Source organism: Hemicordylus capensis, chromosome 5, assembly GCF_027244095.1.
Source record: "Hemicordylus capensis ecotype Gifberg chromosome 5, rHemCap1.1.pri, whole genome shotgun sequence".
Classification (NCBI taxonomy): domain Eukaryota; kingdom Metazoa; phylum Chordata; class Lepidosauria; order Squamata; family Cordylidae; genus Hemicordylus; species Hemicordylus capensis.
Genome location: NC_069661.1, coordinates 210,260,211 through 210,284,656, shown reverse-complemented (window position 1 = coordinate 210,284,656; position 24,446 = coordinate 210,260,211). Strand labels below are relative to the sequence as shown.

Below are 24,446 nucleotides of genomic sequence, written 5' to 3'. Positions count from 1 at the left end.
AATCCCCAAACAAAAGCCATTGCAGCTGGGGATTCTGGGAGTTGCAGTCAACAACATCTGGGAATTCCTGTTAGAGGGAACACTGAACCCCACCCACCCAGAGAAGGTCATCGCCATGGCCTGGGCAGGAGAAAGGGGTAAGAGATGAGGGAAGAGAGAAAGGGCACACATGCTTGAAGCGGCCGTGGCAGCCGTGGCTAGCAGTGAAGTCACGCATTCAGCACAGAAAAACCAGGTGGTTTTTTACTCCAATTCTAGCACGGATTTGGCAGCCCATTCGTGCCAGAAAAGCAGAGATTAACATGTGTGTCATATATTTGGGCAGCGGCATTCTCTGTGGAAATCAGCAAATTGGCATTTAGAAGTGCTCGGTGTCTTCCTCACCAGAGCAATGGAGCTGTTCATATTAGGTCATTGTGGGCTGGCAATCTCGCAAGACAAGAGCTCCTGGCAAGATTGTGCCATCAGGAAGTCTGTGATTGGGGGGGGGGTGATGGTGCCGGTGAGCAGGGCTGATGCAAGCAGCACCCAGAAAGGAGCAGACAGCCCTAGAGCCTGGGGACAAAAGCTCATGAGGGAGATGGGGGATGGAGGAGTGGAAACTTCCCTGCTCCCTCATATGTCCATTCTAGGACCAACAGCAAAAGGGAGAGTGTCAGACTAACCTCACATGATTTGCCTGGCAGGTACTGCATTAACGTTTGCACCACAAGATCATGGGTGTGACAACCCTGAGTAAAGACTGTCCCTTGCTGAGTGGAAGTGGAAGTGTCAGTGGGTGATCCCAGCAGTGCTGTCTGACAGTGCTACATTTATTTATTTACTTACTTACTTGTTGATTTGATTTGATTTGATTTGATTTCTATACCGCCCTTCCAAAAACTGCTCAGGGCAGTTTACACAGAGAAATAATAAATAAATAAGATGGATCCCTGTCCCCAAAGACAGCAGCAACAGTCACTGGAGGTACTGTGCTGGGGGTGGATAGGGCCACTTACTCTCCTCCTGCTAAATATAAAGAGAATCACCATGTGACTCTTTGCCAAGTTAGCAGGGGTTAGCGTGTAAATGACACACATCTAGGAGAGGCCTGCAGAACTTATGAGCAACCAAGCCAATCCGCAGCTCCACAGGGCTCAGCAAGACTCCTGTTTTTGCTCCCTACCTGGGAATGCCAAAACAGAGGTGTTGTCAAACATCTGGTGGCCACAGCACATGAAGAGTGAGATACATTCATCTTGGGACAGGGCTGTCCTGTACTGTGCAGGCCCGTTCTAGGATTTTCATACCTTTCTCCAGAAGGAGCCCGTTGCCTTTTTTTCCTAGATTAGGGCATGAACACACGGAAGCTTTTGGTCCTCCTAATTCAAAGTTCTCATGCCAAACTAGAAGTGAAGGAAACAGCAAGCTAACATGCACACTGTGTGGTGCTGTCCTTCTCTCTCCTCGATGTGCACCCATGCTGGTTCTGCAATTCCACCAGTGACCTGCATGAGCAGTGCAGGGGTGCTGTGTGGCAGGGACCAGACGCAATGCTCAAATTCTTTAAGGGGGGGAAGTAAGGAGGCTCTTAATCAAATCCACCATCCTAACCCCTGGCTCCTCCCAGTGTTAGCCAAATCAGGCTCGCCATAGCCTTCTAAAAGCAGAAACTAAGGGGGCATCACAAAAGGTGGTTTAGAGAAGTCATTCATTACCATAGGATTATACTCGGTCACCCAACGGAGTTCATTCATCTGGACAAAGCGGCTCAGCTTGCTGGCATCAATTCCTTTGATGTCTTCGATTTCCAAATCTTGCCTTTTGTTATCCACCTGAAGCAAAGCAAAAAAGTTTTACTGCCTTCGCTCTGTTCAGGTCACCGACCCTCACAACATTTGCAAGAACAAATCATGAGTGCAACAGGAGGCAGTGCTGCCAAGAGGATCTTCTGGGCCCAGTATGCTATTTGACTTCAGGCCCCCTGGCAGCTCCTCAGTGCTCTTCCCCCTCTTCTGTGGCCCTGCAGAGTGGCCCTTATACATCCCTCTCCCACCCATAGTACCTACAGTAGGTACTGTACCTACCCAGGTACCTACAGTTCCTATCCCAGAATCTCATTAAAACTCTTTCCCTTTTTGCTTTAGCTGACTGATATGGGACATTCTAGATATCTCTAAAGATTTCAGAGATGGCTGTTATCAGTTGCATTGAACTGGCCTGGATTCCAGAGACATGGGGATTAGCTGATGAACATTTATGGGACCTCTGGAAAGAGGGTCTAAATCTCTAAATCTCTCTTCTTTTTGAAAATATTCATCTGCTTCATTCATTACTTCTAAACATAACAAACATTGGCACACACATGTATGGATTTCCTGGAAATATTGTGCAAGCAAGAAATCTCTCCAGTAAATAGAGGATTTTTTTCCAACAGATTTTTTTTTTTAAAAAAAAAAATACAGACTCTATTAACACCACTTTTGGAAAAGCTCTCCTGACATTTTTCTGGATCTATTTTCTTCACAGTTCTCGTACTAGGCAGACGGTTGGATAACAAATTCCACTGGAACAATTAGGTGATTACTTAAACCATCTCATGGATACATAGCACAGCAAGAGCACAGCTGAATCCATAGGCCCCATTCAGACATAACGCCAAACCAGAGATAAATGTGCCAGAAGTTTGAGTTAGTAATCATCCAAATGCATGAAGCTGGAGTTTTGTTACCCAACCACAGCTCCTTTTTCACTTCCAAGCCTGAATGTGAACCCTCAGTTTGTAGGGGGTTTCACTGCTGAAACCTGAGGTTCAAAGACACCATTGTATCAGCTGTATTCTGCTGCCACTATAACCCACAGATACGACACGGCATCGGTTTTTCTGATGGGCCGTCCCTTCTCCCTCCCACCCACCAACCCACCACCCCCTCAAACCAATTTTTCAGTCGCTGTTCTGCGTCTCTCTCCCAAGACCCCATTCCCATCTTGAAGTGCCCCTTGCTATCCTGCGGTATCAATAATTGTGCTTGTGCATGACTGTGTAGCTTGGGAGTTCTTGCAAAGGCAGTGGTACAAGTGGTGTGAGGAAAGGGTTAAAATGTCATTGCCCTGCCAAAGGTGGGCGATCAGTGTGGAAAGGGCCCGATCACACTGAGCACACCCCCTCCAACATTGTCGCCAATTGTTGCTGCTTTACTGACGTGCTGACGCCTTGCCCACTGTCTGGCGATGCAAGCGGAATAGAGCTTGCTGGGACGCAGCCTGAGCGGACTAGAAAGAGGGAGGGGTTCCTCTGTCCAGAAGCTGGAGGTTGCCAAACCTCAGTTGATCGATCATCCGCGCAGGAGCGGCCAGTGAGGGCAGAGCTGGGGGGGGCAGCGAGAGGCACAATTAAGGAGGCAATAAGCAGGTGCTTACCATTGTGTAAGCAACATCTGCAAGCTGCAGCGTTCTGCCCACAATCCCGTGCGCGGCAGCGGTGCTCTGCCCGGCATCAAGTGGGGCCATGGCATAGCCCTAGCCTCTGTGCATGTGTGGAGCCTCCACATACACACAGAGACCATGGCCCTGCCGTGGCCCCACTGGATGCTGGGCGGAGCGGCGCTGCCCCACGCAGGATTGCAGGTGAAGCACCGCAGCTTGCAGATGCTGCTTACATGATGGTAAGCACCTGCTTGTTACCTCCTGAAAGGTGCCTCTCATAGTTGCCCCCAGTTCTGCCCTCACTGGCCGGTCCTGCATCCGTGGCATGATTCCGGCATCATAGATTAACCACAGCTTCGTCTACCCGAGGTTTGACGCTACATCCGAACGGGGCCCTAGAGTCTTGTTAAAAACAGGATAGCTATACTGTACTAAGGAACGTGCACATATATGTCCTGATATATCCACTAAAGTGATACTTTTCCAGAGATAGGTCTGATCCCATCCCTCTTTTGCATTTATAGTCTCTGGCATAGGTTCTTGAATTGTCGCCATTCACTTCTTCAGGCCATAGAGCAGAGCTTGAGGGTTAATTCTTCTCTCACCAGGTTGGGAGTCAAACAAGAGCTGCTCCATAGAAGATAAAGTGTGTCAAACTGGTATGAAACTCGCATGAGAGGGAGCACACAAACCCACCAGCCAGTTCTAGGGACCACCAAAGTCTGTGGAAAGAGTCCCACTGACTTCAGCAGGGCTGGAACAGACTGCCGGTTTGAAGACTTCTGCAAAAACACACAGATCAACCCTATTCCAGTACTTTGCAGATTTTGCAGTTACATTAAACACCTCCTGTATCAGTCAACATATATGACCAATACCCTACATTTGGGCTACTGAGATGAACCTCCTCAAGGAAATATGAGGTGGATCTCCTCAATGAATTTATGAAATGTGTGGTAGACCTCCTCAAGGAAATTGCTAAGAGAGGGACTGTGACAGGAGCTTCTTTATTATATTCCTTATTGTGCTTCTCAGACAAAGCTTGTCTGCCAAAGCAGCTCACACCCATAAAAATGTAGTACATTGCTAGTGGCAGGCACTGTACATAAATGAAAAATAAGAGATAAGCTTTATCCTTAGGCTTACAAACCAAAACAACAAAACACAAACGAGAGGGGGAGAGCGGAAGAAAAAGGCAGAGGAGGGAGATCAGATTGACAATGAGATAGCCAGTTGTGGACAGGCATTTATATATTATAACCAGTTGGGGCCAGGCTGACCTTCCCTTAAGGGGCTCTTGCATGCATGTACAGAATGCCTTCCACTTCCGATAGGCAGAAGTTTCTTTGAAAAAAATAATTAAAGGATTCTCTCGTCATTCACAGTACCACAGGAACTGTAAAAATGGCACATAGCAGAGATTTGCCGCAGGGCAATGGGAACACTGGGAGGCACCAAGCAGCAGAAGCAAACATGCTGCGGGCAACTAACATAAGTCTGATCCTCAGGCTTATCTGTCTCAGGGCAGAAAGAGCCTTACTGGGCATGGGAAAGAGTCCACTTCCATCAAGGAGGCTCAGTATGGCATTGAGAGAATCCCTGTTCTATTTCCCTTGCAGCCACATGACATTAAGTCCTATTGAAAAACAACAGGACTTAAATTAGCTCAGTCAGGACCAGGGCCCATACATTAGTTCTATGTATTTGATAGGAGGGGAGGCAAGAGCCATCGTTCATGCAATTCCTTTAACTTCTCCATTTATGCCAGCCAAGAATCCTGCCCAGCATTTCAATGACTGATGCTATAATTCTTCTAACTTGACTCTTCTTGGCTTCCTGTGCAAAGAATGATGAATCATTGTGTTATGCCTCATTTACTGCAATTAATGTTATTTACTTGCACAGGTCCATAGTCTATGGAAGAGTATTTTTCTCCTAATTCCTGCCTCATTTTCTCTCTTGTTTTAACTTCTTCCAAATGTATTCCAGGGGAGCGGGGAGGGGGGGGGACCTGTTCTATATACATTCTTCCTCTTTTTCTGAGATGACTGGCAAGTCTTTATTTATGCATTGTGAACCCAGTTTCTTCTGGCTGCATCTATTTGTTGTTCACACATAAATAATCACTGCCTGGTGAAATGGAAATCAAGAAGACCATTGGCACCTTTTATCCTTGTGACCACTAGGGGCATTAGGAGCAGTGACAATGAGAAAGGGTCTTCCTCTTAATTATGTCACTCTTCTTGCCTCCGTCTCTGATCTGGCTTTCTCTGGCTGGTAGACTGATGTTTTCAGGGCCTGTCACTCTTCTTGACCCCATACTTCTTCTCTCTGCTGCAGACTTGCTTGCTTTTGGACCTTAAACAACGGTCTCAAGCTACTCTTTCATGGGATCAACTTCTACTGCTCACACTGACTCTGTTACAATTGGGGTTAGCCAAACCCCTCCCCTCCAACACTTTAGCTCCCCTTATACTGCAAAGCCAATGGAGTTCTGAAGTGTCCTTGGAAGAGAAAAACTGTGACTAAGTGAAAATAGTTCAGTTAAATCTGTTTTTCATCTGTAGCACCTGTTGAAATTATTATATAGAATGTGAATGGTGAGTCATCCTAAACCATTTTCCAAATCTCAGTGCACGATATATTTGAGGGAAGGTAAGACTAGACTACCCTTTTCCAAATAAGTTACCAGCTGTTTCTAGCTTTTAGCCTTGCCTAAAATCATTTGAAAATCCCACTCCCTGCCCAACCCTGAGATGCTAACACTGGTCAACCACATTTGTTCTAGTTAAAGAAGAATCTGTTCTGTCCAGATTTTTTAAAAAATGTAGAATTTGTGAGAATGGGGCAGGGAGATGAAGTGCACTAACTCCCCCCCGCCCTCCGCCACCACACACAAGGGACTCCTGTGCTTTTGACAGCTGTTTAACAGGTAGAAGTTTATCACGTAAAACTCTAGCCCCTGTTCCTGGACTGTTGCTGTGAAGAAAGAAGGTGCTAATATTGCTATTTTTTGGTCCTCATCCTGGTGTTTGTGTTTGGTTTCCCCCCCCCCCCCCATTCTAGTGCAATAAGGTAGGCTGGACTTGTATGGATTAAATATTTAGAAATACATATTCATCACCCTTTGTTTTCATTGTGACAGAACAATCAGAAAACTCTTACTGAAGATACTTCCTGATCAGCAAATGGCTTCAAGTTTAGCCCCACATGTTGTGCCTACTGGATAGCTATTGGGACAAAACTCTCCAAACAGTGATGATCTGCATCTGTCCCAGCAGCAGCCACTAGCTGGCACTTACATCCCACGGTCTAAAAGGAAGGCTTCCCATGCATCACTTTCTTGTTTTCCCAGTGCCTTCTTCAAAAGTGGGCCCACAACAACTGGATTGGTTGGTTGGTTGGTTGGTTACAATGGTAATCATCAATCCAATCAACTTGGAAACTGAACTGATCCTGATCCGTAGCTCCCTTTCCTTAACAATCCCTTGTCTTTCCCCTTTCCCTAGCTGCTGCTTAGAGGCTTACCTACCTCTGAGAGTTAACTCTTTACTTCCAACACTAAACTGAAAGCCACCATTGGCTACAATGGTTTCTGAAACAAGACAGGAGTGTCTAGGGTTGCCATATTCTGGTTTTCCAAATCTGGGTGCCTAATTTGCATATGTAAATTGGCTTGAAAATAATTTTGCATATGCAAATTAGCAGCTGCACTTTCCAGTTGATTTTTATTTGCTCTGGATATTTGCCAGCAGTAGTTGGGGAAGATATCTTTGCCTGACCATTTTCCTTGACATATTAACAGCAGCAATGGAACAACAAAAAATTAAGGCTGCAATTAATTAAAAAAATTAAGGCTGCCTTTTAATTAAGGCTGCAATTCTGTACATACATATTTGAGAGAAGATCTGATTGAAATCAATGGTGCTTACTTCTAATACAATACACAGCCTGCTAGGCAGGTAGTGCTTCACATCAAAAGCAAGCTATCTTCTCAACTGCCTGAAAGAGATCCCCCTGCTGATAACAAAGAAGGCAACATTCCTCAGGGGATTACTGTACTTGTAAAAGTGAAACCCTTTCAGCTAGCATCCTGTGCTCTTCCTCTCTTAATCCAAGTCCAGCATTTGAGCAGAATAGGGACTGCAGGTTTTGCTCCATAACTCCGCTTCTACAAGGGCTAGAGCCAGGGTTTAGCCACCATTGGGCGACCAGGTTCAAAGAACCCAGGCCGCTGCCTCTCAGGAGCCTCGCGGCCCCGACACCCCCCCACATCTGACCTCAGATGTGGGGGGGCATGGTTTAGCTCCCGAACGGGGCCACATGGCCCCGTTCGGGAGTTAGATGGCTAGCGTTGCGTTTGCAGAGTGGCCAGGAGCGGCTCTTCCTGCCTTTAGGCAGGGAGAGCCGCTCCTGGCCGCACTGAAAACTCAGCTCTGGCCTTGATTTAACTCCCGAACAGGGCCGAAAAAGACCATTCGGGAGCCAGACCATGCCCCTGCATCTGATGTCAGACATGAGGGCATGGCTAAACACCCACATCTGACGGTAGACGTAGGGGGAGCCAGGGGGACCATCGCTGGCCTCCCTCCACTAGTGGCTAAAGCTTAGCTTCATTTTTTAAAAAATGAAAGCTGGAATCCAGGCGAATCCAGATGGGCTAAGCAATACGGGTGAGATGTTTGAAATCCGAGTGAAACCCAGAATTCCAGGGACCATGGCAACTCTAGGAGTGTCCCTCTACCTCTCTCTCTAGAGGCAAATATACCTTACATTCCTACAATGGTAACTGAGTCCAGGACTGCATTTGTACAGGACTCCTTTAACCAATTCTACCACCTGGAAGTTTTTCACATGGGGCTTTTAAAGCCCTTTAACTTGCATCTCCTCCGGAATGGAAGGGATGCATTCACATATCAGCCAGATTTACCCCAAAGTCTCTATGAGTTATCAGGGATTAGTTCACACACAATTCGGGTTTTTCACTGCGCATTAAGAGTGTAGCTTGATTTATATACAGGGTAAAAAAAAATCCACTATTTGCATTGATTTTTTGGGGACAACTTTGAGTTCGCAGTAAAGCCTCCCGGTAAACTCACGGTAAAGCCTCCTGTGTGTAAAAGTCCCTGGTAGAATGTCCTGATCTGACAAAAGGGTGTAACTAGCCAGCTGGTTCAGGATGCAATTAGCCACGGAAGTTACTACCAGTATCCCTATGCAAAGTAGCCTGAAAGGTTTCCTGTGTACATCAGTGAACGGCAGTGTGAGGCTGACTAGTGAGGGCTGTTGTTTGTACACCCCCTCCATTCCTTCTTCCTCTGCCTCAGCCAGGAAGTACACAGGAGCATTGTTAGCTCTGCAACTTCTCCAGAGGGGGAAAATGTTCTGCTTGACCATAGCTAATTTACAAAGTGATTTCATTTCACTGTCTGGCCATTTTATATTCCCCATTACCTAATGTTGAGACGAAAGGCAGGAGAGTTGAAAATAAAAAACAAAACACCCAGCCAAGCTGGCCAGCTGTTAGGAAGGACAAGGTAGAAAAGAGGAAGGGTGAAGGTAGTAGAGAGATACACATGGGAAAGTGCCATTATACATCCATCCATAACTTATCCTTGGGGCTGTACTAGCTTTAGTACATGTCTAAATGAGATGTGGTCCCCCCTCCTGCCACATGGATCAGTTCACTTAACCACATGAGACCAATTCAAACAGGCAAACGTTGTATGCAATGCCACCTTCTTGGATGGTACCACTTCAGGCTGCAAGAAGGTGAACACATGTTTGAATGCTCCCTCCTACTACAACAACCAACCAACTATGGAAAGCTAGCATGCCAAAGAGTAGGATTTGCCCAGTTAAAGAAGCAAAGTTGCCTCTTGATCCAGTTAGCAACCCCTGCTAACTGGGCAAAGAGGCACCTTTTAAAAGTGGCGGCTTTCTTGTATTTAGGAGTGGGGGAGCAACTTTCTCTATTCATTCCAGGGTAGTGTCTCTCCAGTGGCTGGTGCTGGCATCTCACTTGTGTTTCCTTTGAGACTACGAGTCCTTTTGGCACAGGGAGCCATCATTCCCCCATTTCTATGTAAATGACTGTGAGGAGCTTTTTTGTTGTTGAAAAGGAGTATATAAATATTCTTAATAATTTTAACAATAACAATCATGATTTTAAAAAATTCTAGCTAGCCTAGTCTTCATGCAGACATGCTAGTTTTTCATGTGCAGGAAGGGTGTTGTTATTTTAGGTGAGGCAACTTTCAAACCACCACCACCACCACCTACAGTCTGAAGTGGTACAGTCTAGGGAGAACTCTACTCTGTGCTGTTTTTGTAGATTTGCATTGTCCCAGTGATGCCTGTTCAATTCCCACAGTTCCTATTATGTCCATGCTGACCTGAACTGCTGATTCAAGGGAAATAGGCTCAGCACAAATGGAGGAGAGGTCTATCAATGGCTACTAATCTGAGGGCTATAGGCCACCTCCAGCCTCAGAGGCAGGATGCCTCTGAATACCAGTTGCAGGGGAGTAACAGCAGGAGAGAGGACATGCCCTCAACTCCTACCTGTGGCTTCCAGCGGCATCTGGTGGGCCACTGCGTGAAACAGGACACTGAACTAGATAGGTCTTGGGCCTGATCCAGTGGGGCTGTTCTTATGTTCTTATGACATTCCACATGGAAGAAAAGGACATTCTTGTGGAGGAAATTCCATGCCAGTTGTCTACTTTCCCCCCAGCAACCATTCCCCACACATCCAGAATGCCTGGAGCAGCAGCACCACAGCACACCCCTAGAGAAGCTACTACAGCAACATAATGGCAATAAGACTGAAAGCCATCATCAGTCATGGCAAATGTCAGCTGTTGATCATTGGTCAAGGGTTGTCTTCACTTCCCCCAAATTCCAAGAGAGTTGCACCTCCACAGAACACAAACCCTGGATGAAGCAAGAACTACCTTTAATCTTAGGGTAGTCATTCATTCTCGAAGCAGCAAGGTGACAAACCAGTGTTATATAGACACTCTGGCAATTACCCCAGGGCAGCTACTATGAGTCGGCTTTTCTTTAAAAAATAAAATAAAAGTCCAACATGGTTTGCCAAAGTCTACACAAAATGGTTTCTGGCCATATGCCCATTAGGGATTACAATCCTTTGACTTTGGTTTTAGTGAAGTTATAACTGAAGTTAAGCAATTCCAAAACATTCCATTGGCCCTCCAAAAAAGGTCTGTTCTCTTTACGCTCTTTATACACAATAAATGAACCTCAAGAGGCCTCCTTCCTACCTAATGTATTCTAGGACTCACTTTGCTGCCATTGGAAATTTTTCTTCAACTCTCCCCCTTAGGGTATCATCTTGAGTCCCACCAATACCTGGACTGAAGGAAATAATCCTGTTTATACAGAAATATCTGCAGCACCCTAGGAAAATAGGGACCTAGGAAGCTGCCTTATAGTGAGTCAGACCATGGTCCATCTAGCTCAGTATTGTCTACACTGACTGACAGTGGCTTTTCCAAGGTTTCAGGCAGGAGTCTCTCCCAGTCCTACCTGGAGATGCCAGGGAGTGAACCTGTGACCTTCTGAACTACAGCCCCATCCCCTAAGGGGGACATCTTAAGCAGATAGTGCTGACATGTAGTCACTCATCCAAATGCAAACCAGGGTAGACCCTGCTTAGCAAAGGGGACTATTCATGCTTGCTACCACAGGACTAGCTCTCCTCCCCAAATAGATAACACTGTTGGAAGAAGCAGAGCCACAAGACAGGAGACCTACCATGCGGAAGAGGGAGACAGTATTCACGGTGACATTATAATGAGAAAGAACTTCGACGATGGTGCAGAGTCCAAATGGTATGTCGGGCAAATTCTGTACCATGGTAAGGAATTCTGAAACTTCAGGTTGCTCTAAATCCTAAAGGAATTGGGGGTGGGGTGGGGGGATAGAAAAGTATTTAGTACTAATATAGTATAATTTTATAATATATAATATATTATAATGTATAATATAGTATCATTTTAATATATCATTTTAATACACTCTTTCATAATCAATTTTAATATAGTTCTGTACCTGGTTAGGTATATATTAACCTGGTTCATATATCATTTTTTAACAATGGTGCAGGCTTACAGCCTCATTATCTAGGTCTTATAACCTGCAGTGGTGAATTTTATTACAGTGCTTCATTTGCTTTAGCTTTATAGATTGCTATTGCTTGTACTATGCCTATACCCTTTTGAAAATTGAAAGTTGAAGGAAAGAGAAGAGGACGTCTGGCAGCAAGGTGGATGGACTCGATTATGACAGCAATGAATGCACCGCTGCGAGACCTTAAAGGCCAAGTTGAAGACAGTTCATCCTGGAGAGAATCTATCTATGTGGTCGCTAAAAGTCGATACCGACTTGACAGCACTTAATCAATCAATCAATCCCCTTTTGTATTATTTTATGCGGGTCTAGGACCATAATAAAGATGATTTATTTATTACTTAGTACATTGATTCTGCAAACTTTTTATCAGTTAGCCAACTTAACTGGGCCACTTTGGATGATACAGTCCGCCTGGCTGCCCAATCTGTGTGCATGTCTTCCCTTCCCCCACCTGGCCTGTTCTTCCATCAGTGCATGGTGACATGGGTGTGGAACGCCTAATCCACTTCTCATCGAAATACTTCTCTAAAATAATATTTTAATTGCATGATGAGAGACAGTTCTGATCGTCCACCACCCATGTGACTATGCAGGAACATAATGACATGCTGAGTGGGCGGGTGTGGAGGGGACATGCACATAATAATAATTATTATTATTATATAATTATTAATTATTATTATTATTATTATTATTTTATTTTATTTTATTATTTTTACATTTATATCCCGCTCTTCCTCCAAGGAGCCCAGAGCGGTGTACTACATACTTAGGTTTCTCCTCACAACAACCCTGTGAAGTAGGTTAGGCTGAGAAAGAAGTGACTGGCCCAGAGTCACCCAGCTAGTATCATTGCTGAATGGGGATTTGAACTCGGGTCTCCCCGGTCCTAGTCCAGCACTCTAACCACTACATGACGCTGGCTCCCCTCCTCATGCAGTTGAGTGGCCTATCAGACGGTATTATCCAAACTAGTCCATTATCATGACTCCCCCCAAAGATTCCTGGGAACTGAAGTTTGGTTCAGATGATGAAAATTATATGAGAAATTCTCTGATGAAAATTATATGAGAAATTCCCAGGGACCCTGGGAGCTGTAGTTCTGTTTACTAAGAGAGCCAGCATAGTGTAGTGGTTAGAGTGTTGGACTAGGACCGGGAAGACCCGAGTTCGAATCCCCATTCAACCATGAAACTCACTGGGTGACTCTGGGCCAGTCATGTATCTCTCAGCCTAACCACCTCACAGGGTTGTTGTGAGGATAAAAATAAGCACGTAAACCACTCTGAGCTCCTCGGAGGAAGAGCGGGATATAAATGTAATAAATAAATAAATAAACCAATTTAATGTTTCTAAGGGAAGTGCAATGAGAGCAAGAGAGAGAACAGAGGCATGGAGGCAGGGGAATGAACAGATATAATATGGTTAAAAGAGGCAAAAATGAAGAGAAAAACAAAACAGGGCAAGAAAAAAGTAACAAAAAAAGTGAAGTGAGAAAAATACCAAACAAAGGCCAAGGAAGTAACTGTAAGCACAAGAGATTTTCTTTGGACCTTGTGCTTTCAGCAAGAATTTAGGGGAAGAATGCTGACATCTGGTGGCCATTTCTGCTTCATACAGGTTTCTCCAGGGCCCGATTATTTTATTTTATTTTATTTTATTTTAACATTTATATCCTGCTCTTTCTCTGAGGCGCCCAGAGCATTGTACACAATTGTGTTTATCCTCACAACAACCCTGTAAGGTAGGCTAGGCTGAGACATAAATGACTGGCCCAGGGTCACCCAGTGAGTTTCATGACTGGTCACTCACAAGGTTGGAAGAGAATGACTGGTACATTCCTGCCAATGTAGCTGCACTTGCAAACCAGATGCATCAAATACAGTGAAGGCCCCTGCATAGTTTCCCTTTGCTCTGTGTTTCATTCGGCCCTTCAATTGCAGATACTGACTGGAGGATGCCACCCACCGGTATTGTGTGTGTGTTTAACAGCACTGAACGCAGAAATATTTGTTCATCTTTCCTCATTTCACCCTCACTGCAGATCAGGGGACTTTCCAGATGGCACCTTGAAATTGCTTCACTATGTCTAGGCTTGCTGTCCATTCATATGATCTGGGTTTGGACACCGTCTTGCATACGGGAACGTCAAGGTGCCGTTTGCATAGCCACAGCCTGTTTTGGATCTTATCGTGACGTTTCAAGCTTAGCCCATTTTATGTGCATCGTGTAATAGTAGCCGGTTTTTGGAGTTTTGAAAAGAGTTTGCAGGCTGGCTGGGATTACTCAGAAGTAAACGATGTAGTTCAGTGGGCTTCCTCCTAGGTAAGAGTGCATAGGATTGCAGCTGTTGGTGTGTGGCTTGCTTTTAGAGGGGTGTGTGCCAATTGTCAATTATTTTATTTTAATTTTTGCACAAGTTCGCTGCCCTTGCACAAATTCACCAGGAGGAATGGGTGAATCCTCCCTCCTCCCCTTTTCCCTCAGGGAAGTGCCTTGCATGCAGATCGAGAAGCAGGGGTTGTTTCCTCTCCTCCTCCTTTCTCTCTCCCCTTAAAGCCTAAGCGAGGGTGGAAGTGGTGTAAAATCTGAAGCAACTAACTCTAACTGGCTTCAAAATGTTAGGGCTAGCTCTTAGATTTTACCCCACTTCCTCCTCTGCAGTCTGGAAAGCACCCAGAAGCAGAACCCTCCTTGTTAGAGCAGGCAGGACCAGTGGGCAAGCAAATAATAGGGTTACCAACTCCAGGACTGGCCTGAAGTTTCTAGAAATGGGCTCAATATTATATGGGGTGGGGGGATCCCCAGGAATAGACAGCTTGAGTCAGCTTGAGTTGCTAAATCAAGCAGGCCACTACAGAGTAAGAAATTCCTCCCATTAAACAGCAACTCCAGGATAGAGGGGCAAAGCAACAAGCAGTAGCAAACCTGCCTGTTCATTGCACTTGCTCCATATAGCTGCTGCTGCTTTATAAAAGGAAACATCAAGAAAATGGCTTCTTGTATTGGTCAAATTGGTGTAGAGATGTAGAAGCTTGCAAGTTCTATAGAATTATTCCCAAGCGCAATTTCTGTTTGATGAAGAGTTATGTGAAACTGGAAGTTTGCACGCCTCCACACTAGTGTAAGTAACTGCCAAGTATAGGGGCTACTTGGCCACCTAATGGTGCAGCAGGGAAGTAACTTGCCTAGGGAGCAAGAGGTTGCTGGGGAAACACCTATATTGGGCAGCAGCGATATAGGAAGATGCTGAAAAGCATCATCTCATACTGCACAGGAAATGGCAATGCTGAACTCCTCCTGTATTCTACCAAAGAAAACCACATGGCTTGTGGTCGCCAGGAGTCGACACCGACTCAATGGCACAACGTTACTTTTATAGGGGCTACTGGTACACAAATGAGGTTATTCCCACGATCACTGGAAAGCGGGCTAAGGGATCTTAGCCCGCTTTCCAGTGATAGTTGAAACCACCAGGCTCACAGGCGAGCCCAGTGCTCCCAAGGCAGCTAACCCGCCTAAATCCCCCTCCCCTTAAATGAGGTTAACGGAGCGAGGTTAACCTTGTTTTTTTCGCTCATGTGCCACCGCAGAGCACGGTGACACATGAGCAGACCCCCAGCCGGGAGGCTACAAGCAGCCTCCCAGTCTCAGGGTCCCCCCCAGAATGCCCGACGCGCTTGCATGGGTCATCCTGGGACTTCCGGGGGCCGAGTGGCCCCCAATCCCCACAGCCCCCACCAGCTCCATGATGGAGCCGGTAGTTGTGTGGGCAGCCAATCCGGCAGCCTAGGGCTGCAGTACTGATCATCTGCGAGGAGAGCAGGCTAGGCCCGCTCTCCCCGCAGAGCCAGGGAAGGCTCTACACACCACTCATGTGTAGAGCCTCGACGTGGTAAGTTGAGGCACCTACTCCTGAGAAGGCCTACTCATAAATAAGCATACCAGGCTCACATGTAATTCCTGCACAATTATTTCTATATACCGTATTTTACGGACTATAAGACGCTACGGACTATAAGACGCACCTTAATTTTAATCCAGTTTTGCAGAGTTTTAACTTATTAAACTGTTAAAACATATAAGACGCTCCTGAATTTTGGCGGATATTTTTCGAGGAAAAAAGTGAGTCTTATAGTCCATAAAATACGGTATGAGCTGCACTTGTGTAAAGAGCAGCAAAAGGATGAACCTGCAAAGAGTAATACAGGAAGCCCTCATTTTTCGCAGAAATTGCTTCTTGGCTACCATCATGAATGCCAAAAACTACAATAATTAAAACCCTGAGGACCTACTGAGTACTGAGGCACCTAACACCAACATTCCCATAGCTAAAGGTTTCTATTATTTTGGTCCTTGTCAAAATAAGAGCATCTCCATCTCTGATTGCTTTTAGGAAAATCCTCAGGACACATCTGTTTTCTCAGGCTTTTAACGGAAATTAATTTTAAACTGTTTAATTGTTTTTATCCCATGAAGTTGTTAGCTTTTTATTATGTGAAATTGTTTTAATTATTTTACTCTGTTTTATATTTGTTGTGTTTTTTTAATTGTTTACATATCCTAGAGATACACATATCAGACGGTATATAAATAAGATAAAGGAATGGATGAAAGGAAGGAAGGAAGGAAGCAAGCAAGCAGTTTCGGCATTTGTGCCCCCATGATAATGGAAACCGGGTATATAGTTGAAACTGTGAATGAAGGACCCGTAAAAAAATGAGGGTCACCTGTAGTTTGCTTCTCCTTGCTCCAGAAAGAAATCCACTGTGGAATATTAGTACAAAATATTTTTTGGCAGGTTTTACTTTTTTAAAGCCAAACTTTGGGTTACGGCCCATTTGACCCATGAGTATACCCCTTAGGTTCTGGCTACCTTCCATGAGATAGAAAAAGTGCACATTCCTATATCAGCCTAAGTACAGTAACTGATGTTGTTTTGAGGAAGAATTACTGGCTGGCATCCATACTAATGGTGTATATGCAAAAAAAAAAAAAAAAATCTTGCTTGAACAGAAAAGGGGAAAATTTCAACAATTTCCCTTTCCTTCAGCAGCCCAGTGTGCCTCAAAAAAAATGTCACTAGCGATTATTATTATTATTATTATTATTATTATTATTATTAATAATTCGATTTCTATACTGCCCTTCCAAAAATGGCTCAGGGCGGTTTACACAGAGAAATAATAAATAAATAAGATGGCTCCCTGTCCCCAAAGGGCTCACAATCTAAAAAAGAAGCATAAGATAGACACCAGCAATAGTCACTGGAAGTACTGTGCTGAGGGTGGATAGGGCCAGTTACTCTCCCCCTGCTAAATAAAGAGAATCACCACATTAAAAGATGCCTCTTTGCCAAGTTGGCAGGTGTTGCAGGACCCTCAGGAATATAAGAACATAAGAACAACCCTGCTGGATCAGGCCTATGTAGTCCAGCATCCTGTTTCATACAGTGGCCCACCAGATGCCACTGGGAGCCTACAGGCAGGAATTGAGGGTATGCCCTCTCTCCTGCTGTTACTCCTCTGCAACTGGTATTCAGAGGCATCCTGCCTCTGAGGCTGGAGGTGGCCTGTAGCCCTCCAACTAGTAGACGATGATACACTTCTCCTCCATGAAGTTATCCAAACCCGTTTTTAAGCCATCCAGGTTGTTGGCTGTCTCCACATCTTGTGGCAGAGAATTCCACAAGTTGATTATGCATTGTGTGAAAGTGTACTTCCTTTTTTTGGTCCTAGATTTCCTGGCAATCAATTTCATGGGATGACCCCTGGTTCTAATGTTATGTGAGAGGGAGGAAAATTTCTCTCTAACCACTTTCTCCACACCATGCATTATTTTATAGACCTCTATCATGTCTCCCCGCAATCATCTTTTTTCTAAACAAAAAAGCCCCAGGTGTTGTAGCCTTGCCTCATAAGAAAGGTGCTCTAGGGATCTGATCATTTTGGTTGCCCTCCACTGCACCTTTTCCAGTTCTACAATGTCCTTTTTTAGATGTGGTGACCAGGATTGTACGCAGTACTCCAAGTGTGGTCGCACCATAGTTTTGTATAAGGGCATTATAATATTAGCCGTTTTATTTTCAGTTCCCTTCCTAATAATATCTATTTTGAAGATGCACAGAGGGCTGTAGAAAAAAGGGGGGATTGGCAAATATCATCCTCTTCTCATGTGTGCATGATACTTTCTCGGCATGTAAAATATTAGTATGGATGTCAGTCACTCTTTCCCCCACCAACTGTGTTGGACCACATTTGGTTAATCCGCAGGTACAGCTCCTTATGGTGCTGTAGCATAGCTACAAATGCCCTTAATAATACGCCACTAGTTTTGCACCTTCATTGTATGTATGTATGTATGTATGTATGTATGTATGTATGTATGTATGTATGTGGATCTTTACACTTTGCTGAGGATCTTGCCTTGAAGTCTCTCTGCCTTTTTGCCTGCTGAAATGATGTCCCTGCTAGGTAAACGAAGATACGTGAACATCAGGATTGCCTGGATAGATTGGAACAAACATCCATCTCGTCCTTTCTGTCAACAAGAGGGGCCAACCAGATGCCCCTGAGGAGTTGACAATCAGGGCAAATGGCAGAAAGAATCATTGTTTGCTGTTTATTCACATGATCTGGTTATCAGAGGCATACTAGCCATAACTGCCAACAATGGTCCATAGCCATGGATAGACCTATTCTCTTTAAAGATGTCTAACCCTTTCCCCCATGACACGGAGAAACTTGCACACCAACCTAAGCTGGCCTGCGGGAAAGTTTTTATTTCTCCTTATCATCATCACCATCATCATCATCATCATCATCAGGAAATGGCATTCACTCCCTAAATGCCTGCCTATGGGCAGTAATGGGCTGGATTAGGGATAACAAATTGAAGCTGAATCCAAGCAAGACAAAGGTGCTCATTGTGGGAGATCGGAATTTGAGTGATGAGTTAGATCTTCCGGTGCTGGATGGGGTTACACTCCCCCAGAAGGAACAGGTACACAGTTTGGGAGTGCTCTTGGATCCTGGCCTCACCCTTGGTATCTCTGGTGGAGGCTATGACCAGGAGCGCTTTCTATCAACTTCGGCTGATTCAACAGCTGCGTCCATTCCTTGAAGAGAACAATCTCAAAACAGTGGTGCATCAGCTAGTAACCTCCAGGCTTGACTATTGCAATGTGCTCTACATGGGGCTGCCTTTGTACATTGTTCAAAAACTTCAGTTAGTCCAGAATGCGACACCCAGATTGGTCTCTGTGGTAACCTGGAGAGACCATATTATGTCTGTTTTAAAACAGTTGCACTGGCTGCCGATATGTTTCCAGGTGAAATACAAAGTGCTGGTTATTACCTTTAAAGCTCTGAATGGCTACCTTAGAGAGCGTCTTCTTCTGTATGATCCCCACCAGTACGTTTGTTGGCAACTAGGAACTGGGCCTTTTCTGTAGCTGCTCCTGGCCAATGGAATGCACTCCCGGTAGATATCCGCAATTTAGGCTCACTGTCGGCCTTTAAGAGAGCCCTAAAAACGTACTTGTTTGGCCTGGCCTTCCAAGGTTTTAAAATTGTTTTTTAAAAGTATTTTAATTGGTTTTAAATGGTTTTAATTGTTTTTATATTGCTTTTAGCATTGTGTCTTAAATGTGTATTTTTATGTCTTTTTAAATTTGTTGTACACCGCCCCAGAGCCTTTGGATGTGGCAGTTTATAAATGAGATAGATAGATAGATAGATAGATAGATAGATAGATAGATAGATATTTCAAACCAGCTTTGTATTTTCCATCCTTTAGAGCCAATACAGCAACCACTACTGGCTGATTAAAGATTCAGTGGCAATTTAATTAAAGCTGAAGAGAGAGGAAACTTGGAAGGTGATGGCAATATCCACCTTCAAAAAAGATAATTATCAAAATTTGATGAGGTATGCATGCCTCCTCCCTCCCCTAGCACCTATAAATTTTGAACACAGCATTTATAAATTTTCAACATGATTGTTGTCTTTAGAGGGGAAAATATGCACAATTTCACACATCTCAAATAAGAGATGTGTGAAATAATGAGCCAATATATACAAAATAATGCAGCTCTGGAAGAAGACTGGAAATATGCAACTCTACAAACATTTTAGGATAATAAAAGCTCAGGATCTTTCTTTCCTACAGCTGAAATATCAATGACCTTCTGAAGAATACAGACATTTCATGAAAATGTCTCTTAATAAGCTAAATTCTTCAAGGCCTGAAGTTTATTCTAGAAGATGGATTTGAAAACAAAGTTCCCAGCCAAACTGATTCACTTGGGGAAAGGGAGATGTTTGAAAAAACTGGGCGGGTGAGATGGAATCTAATTTTAAACAACATTCTTGTGACCTGTTTTTTGAACAGCTGGTTCTGGGGAAGAAACTGAAGGGTGGAATGAAAACAAGTTCAACTGAGGAAGAAAGTGCTTTTGAGCATCCCATGATTAACCAACTGCGTTTCATCTAGCTAGGCCAAATTCCATGTCTTTGAAAACCTGGCTTCATATGTCTGCAGTATATTTATAGAGACAGTGATGTTTTTCACAAAAGCAACACAGCGTTTTAGAAGAGAAGTATTTGTGCACTCTACAGATGCATCAGATAGCTGCATCTTCTTGATTGCGTTATCTTTGTAGAGAAATAGATACTAATTTGGAAGCATGGATGCAGAACACACGTCTGAATTATAACTCACAAGTATCTTTAATTATTAGACTTCTGTCTCATTTACAGAGCCTCAGTAACCTAAATAAATTACATTAAACCTAAATAAGTTATTTTTTAAAAAAATCAGATAATTTAAAATAAATTGTCAAAATCACCTTCACTTATCCTTGTTCAAATAAACATTTCCCCCAAACAGAAAGATCTTACAGTGCCTCCCAAAAAGCTTGGGTTTTGGTGAACTTCTGGGGGAAGATAGATTCGGAGCTAGGAAGTCACCACAAAAATGGCTCCTTGCACACTTTTATTGTTTTAACTTGTCTGCAACATGGCTTGTTTGTTTAACGAGGGAACTCTCACTGATTTCAGAGTGAGTACAATAGAAGAGAAGGGATGAAGGGTCTTCCAAAGTATGTAAATATCTCACAGGTAGAGCTTACATGATCTCCAGAAACATTTCTGCAATTTTGATCTATATTCATATCTCCAAAATATACTCATCAAAGACTGTTACACAGTCTTAAGAGGTAAAAGAGACCAAAAAGTCCAGATAGTAAAATCCATTGTCTAAAAGGCAAGAACATGTCCACAACACAGTATCAGCCTGCATAACTCAGATCATAATGTGACACACAAGTATATGTGCCACAATAATGTGTTCCACAAGATGGGGATGTAGCTCAGTGGTAGTGTTGGAAGTAAAGGACTTTGCGCTGTCTCTTTGCCTCAGACAGTGGAGGACAGACTAGTAAGTCAGAGGGCTAGAAGGTCAAAGACATTTGGTCATCACTTCCTGCTGCTCTGATGCTATCCCTTTGAAATGTAGATTGCTAATCTTAGGGGATTCAACTTCCTTCCTCCTTCTCTCTCTTGCTACCTGGCTGTTGACCTTGCAACATGGCAAGTCTCTTGCCCTGCACCATATGTGCAGAGAAGATGGTGAATCCATCTGCATCCATTTAGATAGATAGATTAGAGATCCTAAATCCTCACTTTCCTATCTAGAATGGAGTTCCTTAATAAATACCTTTTATATTGATTTGAAACAAGCAATTGGCTCCAAGTTACTTTACTCTTAGCACACATGCATGCATAACTAAATCCGCTGTGTTTGTGCCTCTGTGCACTCTGCTATATTGAAAAAGGGATTCTCTCACCACAGAGAATTTCCAACAGGTTATGGGCTCCAGCCAGTTATGGGAGCAGTATTTTGAGCTGCGTGTGCTGCAACTAGAGAGTTAGGTTTGTTCCAGGAGATCCATTGAGATCTAGCGTGGACACTTTGAATTGCTAATCTACAGCAACTGCCTTTTGGAGCCGGTGAGCATGGCTGCATACCTGGAGGGAAAACTCAGGCTTACCATCCTGGAAGCGGATAATTACTTGGAATGGAAGACTCGACTGAAGATTGCACTGAAAGCAGAGGGACTCCACCAAGTTACTGAGGAAGACCCGCCGCCAGATGGAACCTCGGATGCTGAGAAAAAGGAGAAGGAACTCTGGCTAATTAAGGACCGAAAATCACAAGCGATGATTGCAGCTTCCGTGAGTAAAACTTTCCTTTATGCTATTTGTGATCTTGGAACCTCAAAGGAGATGCTAAACAAGCTAGATTCTATGCATATGAGGAAAGGATGGGCATACACGTTTAATTTACGCCGAAAATTGCAAGATCTTCAGTATAAAGATGGGGACTGTTTCTCTACTTTTATTGGGACTTTGGAAGATTTCTTTTTTCAATTTAGACAAGCAGGAGAGGAATTTACAGAGAGTCAAAAGCTGGAGACTCTGTTCTTGAGCTTGCCTGCTTCCTATAGCACTATAATTGGGCAATTGGAAACCCACACCAATCTAAACTTTGAAAAGGCTGTAGAAACATTGTCTTCGGAGGCTAACCGAAGAAACCTTTTAAACTCACGCTATGAAAGTGAACTGGCTAGCAACTTTGCTCTTAAAGCAACAATTGATCATTCCAGACGTAACCCGAGATGGGGAGGGAATGCTGGAGGAAATGCTGCAAGAGGGAACCGCATGGGCACCTCACATTTGCATACAAAGAGAGCAGATTACACCAGAGAAACTCAGCCCAGAGAGAGAGGTCACATGACCGCCAGTGCTGAAATGAGGTCAGCTGGAAACAAAGCCTTCAGGTGTTTCCTATGTAACGAATTTGGCCACCGGGTGGCGCATTGTCCCAAGAATCAGACCAGGAGGTCTGGGAATATCAGTCAAACAAAGGAGAATGAAAACAGAGATTCCAAGTATACAGACAGACATTTCAACAAGAACTATAGTGTTAATTTAATGAAAAATAATGAAAAGCTGATTTTAGATTCTGGGTCATCTGTCCATATTTCTAAAAATCTAAGTTTCTATACTGAACTGTTTGATATTCCTGAAGAGACTGTTTATTTGGGCAATAATACTACAATTAAAGCAAAGAAAAAGGGCGAAGGAATTTTATATTGCAAATTGCTGGATGGATCTGTTAAACCATTTTTTCTGAGAGATGTTTTGTATATCCCTGAATTCTCAAGCTCCTTGATTTCAATATCCAAGCTAGAGCAACAAGGCTGTGAATTGTATATTAAAAATGGACAATGTGTTGTTACCCAGAATGGAAAAGTTTGCCTTGTGGGCTCAGAATTTCAAGGTCTTTATCATGTGGAAGAGCAATTTACAGACAGAGAAAGACCAGCCCAGTCCAGACCTGAGGCATACCAGCCTAATGTAATGAACCTAGCCAAGTTGTGTCAGCATGGAAACTGCTTACAATTATGGCACAGAAGACTAGGACACAGAAGTTTTGAATCAATTCAAAACATGAAGGAACAGGGATTAGCTAATGGCATTGATTTTGTACCATGTGACACTGTAACTAACTGTGTTTCTTGTCTCGAGTTCAAAGCAGTAAACAAGCCATTCCCAAAGCAGAGTGAAAGGAAGACAAAAGGACCCTTGGATCTGATCCACAGTGACATATCTGGACCACTACCAGCAACCATAGGTAATCATAAATATTTTCTAACTATAACAGATGATTTCTCACGATACACGTGTGTTTATTTACTGAAGGAAAAATCAGAGATGCTGGAGAAATTAAAACAATATGTGGCGATGGCAAGCAACAAATTTGGCTGGAAGCCAAAGATCCTGCGCACAGACAATGGAGGAGAATACATGTCCAATGCTACACAGCAGTTCTTAAGAGAACATGGAATTGTGCATCAAACTACGGTGCCTTACTGCCCGCCCCAAAATGGAATCGCAGAAAGAATGAACAGAACTCTACTGGACATGGTAAGATGCATGCTTGCTGACGCACACCTCCCACAGAAATTCTGGGGAGAAGGCATCATGACTGCTACATACATACACAACAGAATGAACACAAAACCTATTGAAACAACACCTTATGAACTTTGGCATGGTCATAAGCCGTCCATGACGCATCTGCGTGTCTTTGGAAGCACGGCTTACTCATACATCCCAAAGGAAAAAAGGACTAAGTTAGGGCCTAGGGCCACAAAAGGGATTTTTGTAGGCTACGCAGCACAATCCAAAGCCTACAGAATTCTGGATCCTGACACCAACAGGATAACCATAAGCAGAGCAGTGTGTTTTGAAGAGGATGAAAGAGCTACACCTTCAGAGGGGGCCTACACTGAAGCAAGCAACCAGACCAAGCACCCTGATGACTGGATTATGCTTCCTGATCTCAGAGGAACTGAGGAGGAGGAGGAGACAGCAGATCCAGATCCAACCACACTTGACACAGAGACCCCCAGCGATCCACCAGACGCACCTGAGGTGATAGAAGGGACCACAGAGGGTGAGGTGAGGCGATCAACGCGCTCAAACAGAGGTGTTCCAGCTCCGAGGCTGTCCTACCTCGCAAGAACAGCGGAACAACCAGAACCTTCATCATGGGAGGAAATATCCCAGCTACCACAACCAGAAGCCCAGAAGTGGAAACAGGCTGCAATTGAAGAGCTTGAGGCTCTACAGAAAAACAAAACCTGGACTCTTACTAAGTTACCACAAGGAAGAAAAGTTATTGGCTGCAAATGGGTTTTCAAACTCAAACATGATGCTGATGGTGAGATTCAGCGCTACAAAGCCAGATTAGTAGCAAAAGGATATTCACAAAAATATGGAGAAGATTATGATGAAACCTTTGCACCAGTGGTTAAA

The 24,446-nt window shown here is 44.0% G+C and overlaps 1 protein-coding gene across 1 annotated transcript in view; it reads right to left on the bottom strand.

Moving 5' to 3' along the window:
* ERP27 (endoplasmic reticulum protein 27) overlaps nt 1-16,502 on the bottom strand; it is a 31,918-nt gene extending 15,416 nt beyond the window's left edge. The window contains exons 1-3 of the mRNA XM_053251880.1: nt 16,293-16,502; nt 11,185-11,322; nt 1,698-1,814 (exon numbers count right to left, since the gene is read on the bottom strand). Of these exons, the coding sequence (XP_053107855.1) occupies nt 1,698-1,814; nt 11,185-11,322; nt 16,293-16,445 (408 nt within the window). The 5' untranslated portion in view covers nt 16,446-16,502. The remainder of the gene's footprint in view (nt 1-1,697; nt 1,815-11,184; nt 11,323-16,292) is intronic.
* Between the last annotated feature and the right edge of the window lie 7,944 nt (nt 16,503-24,446).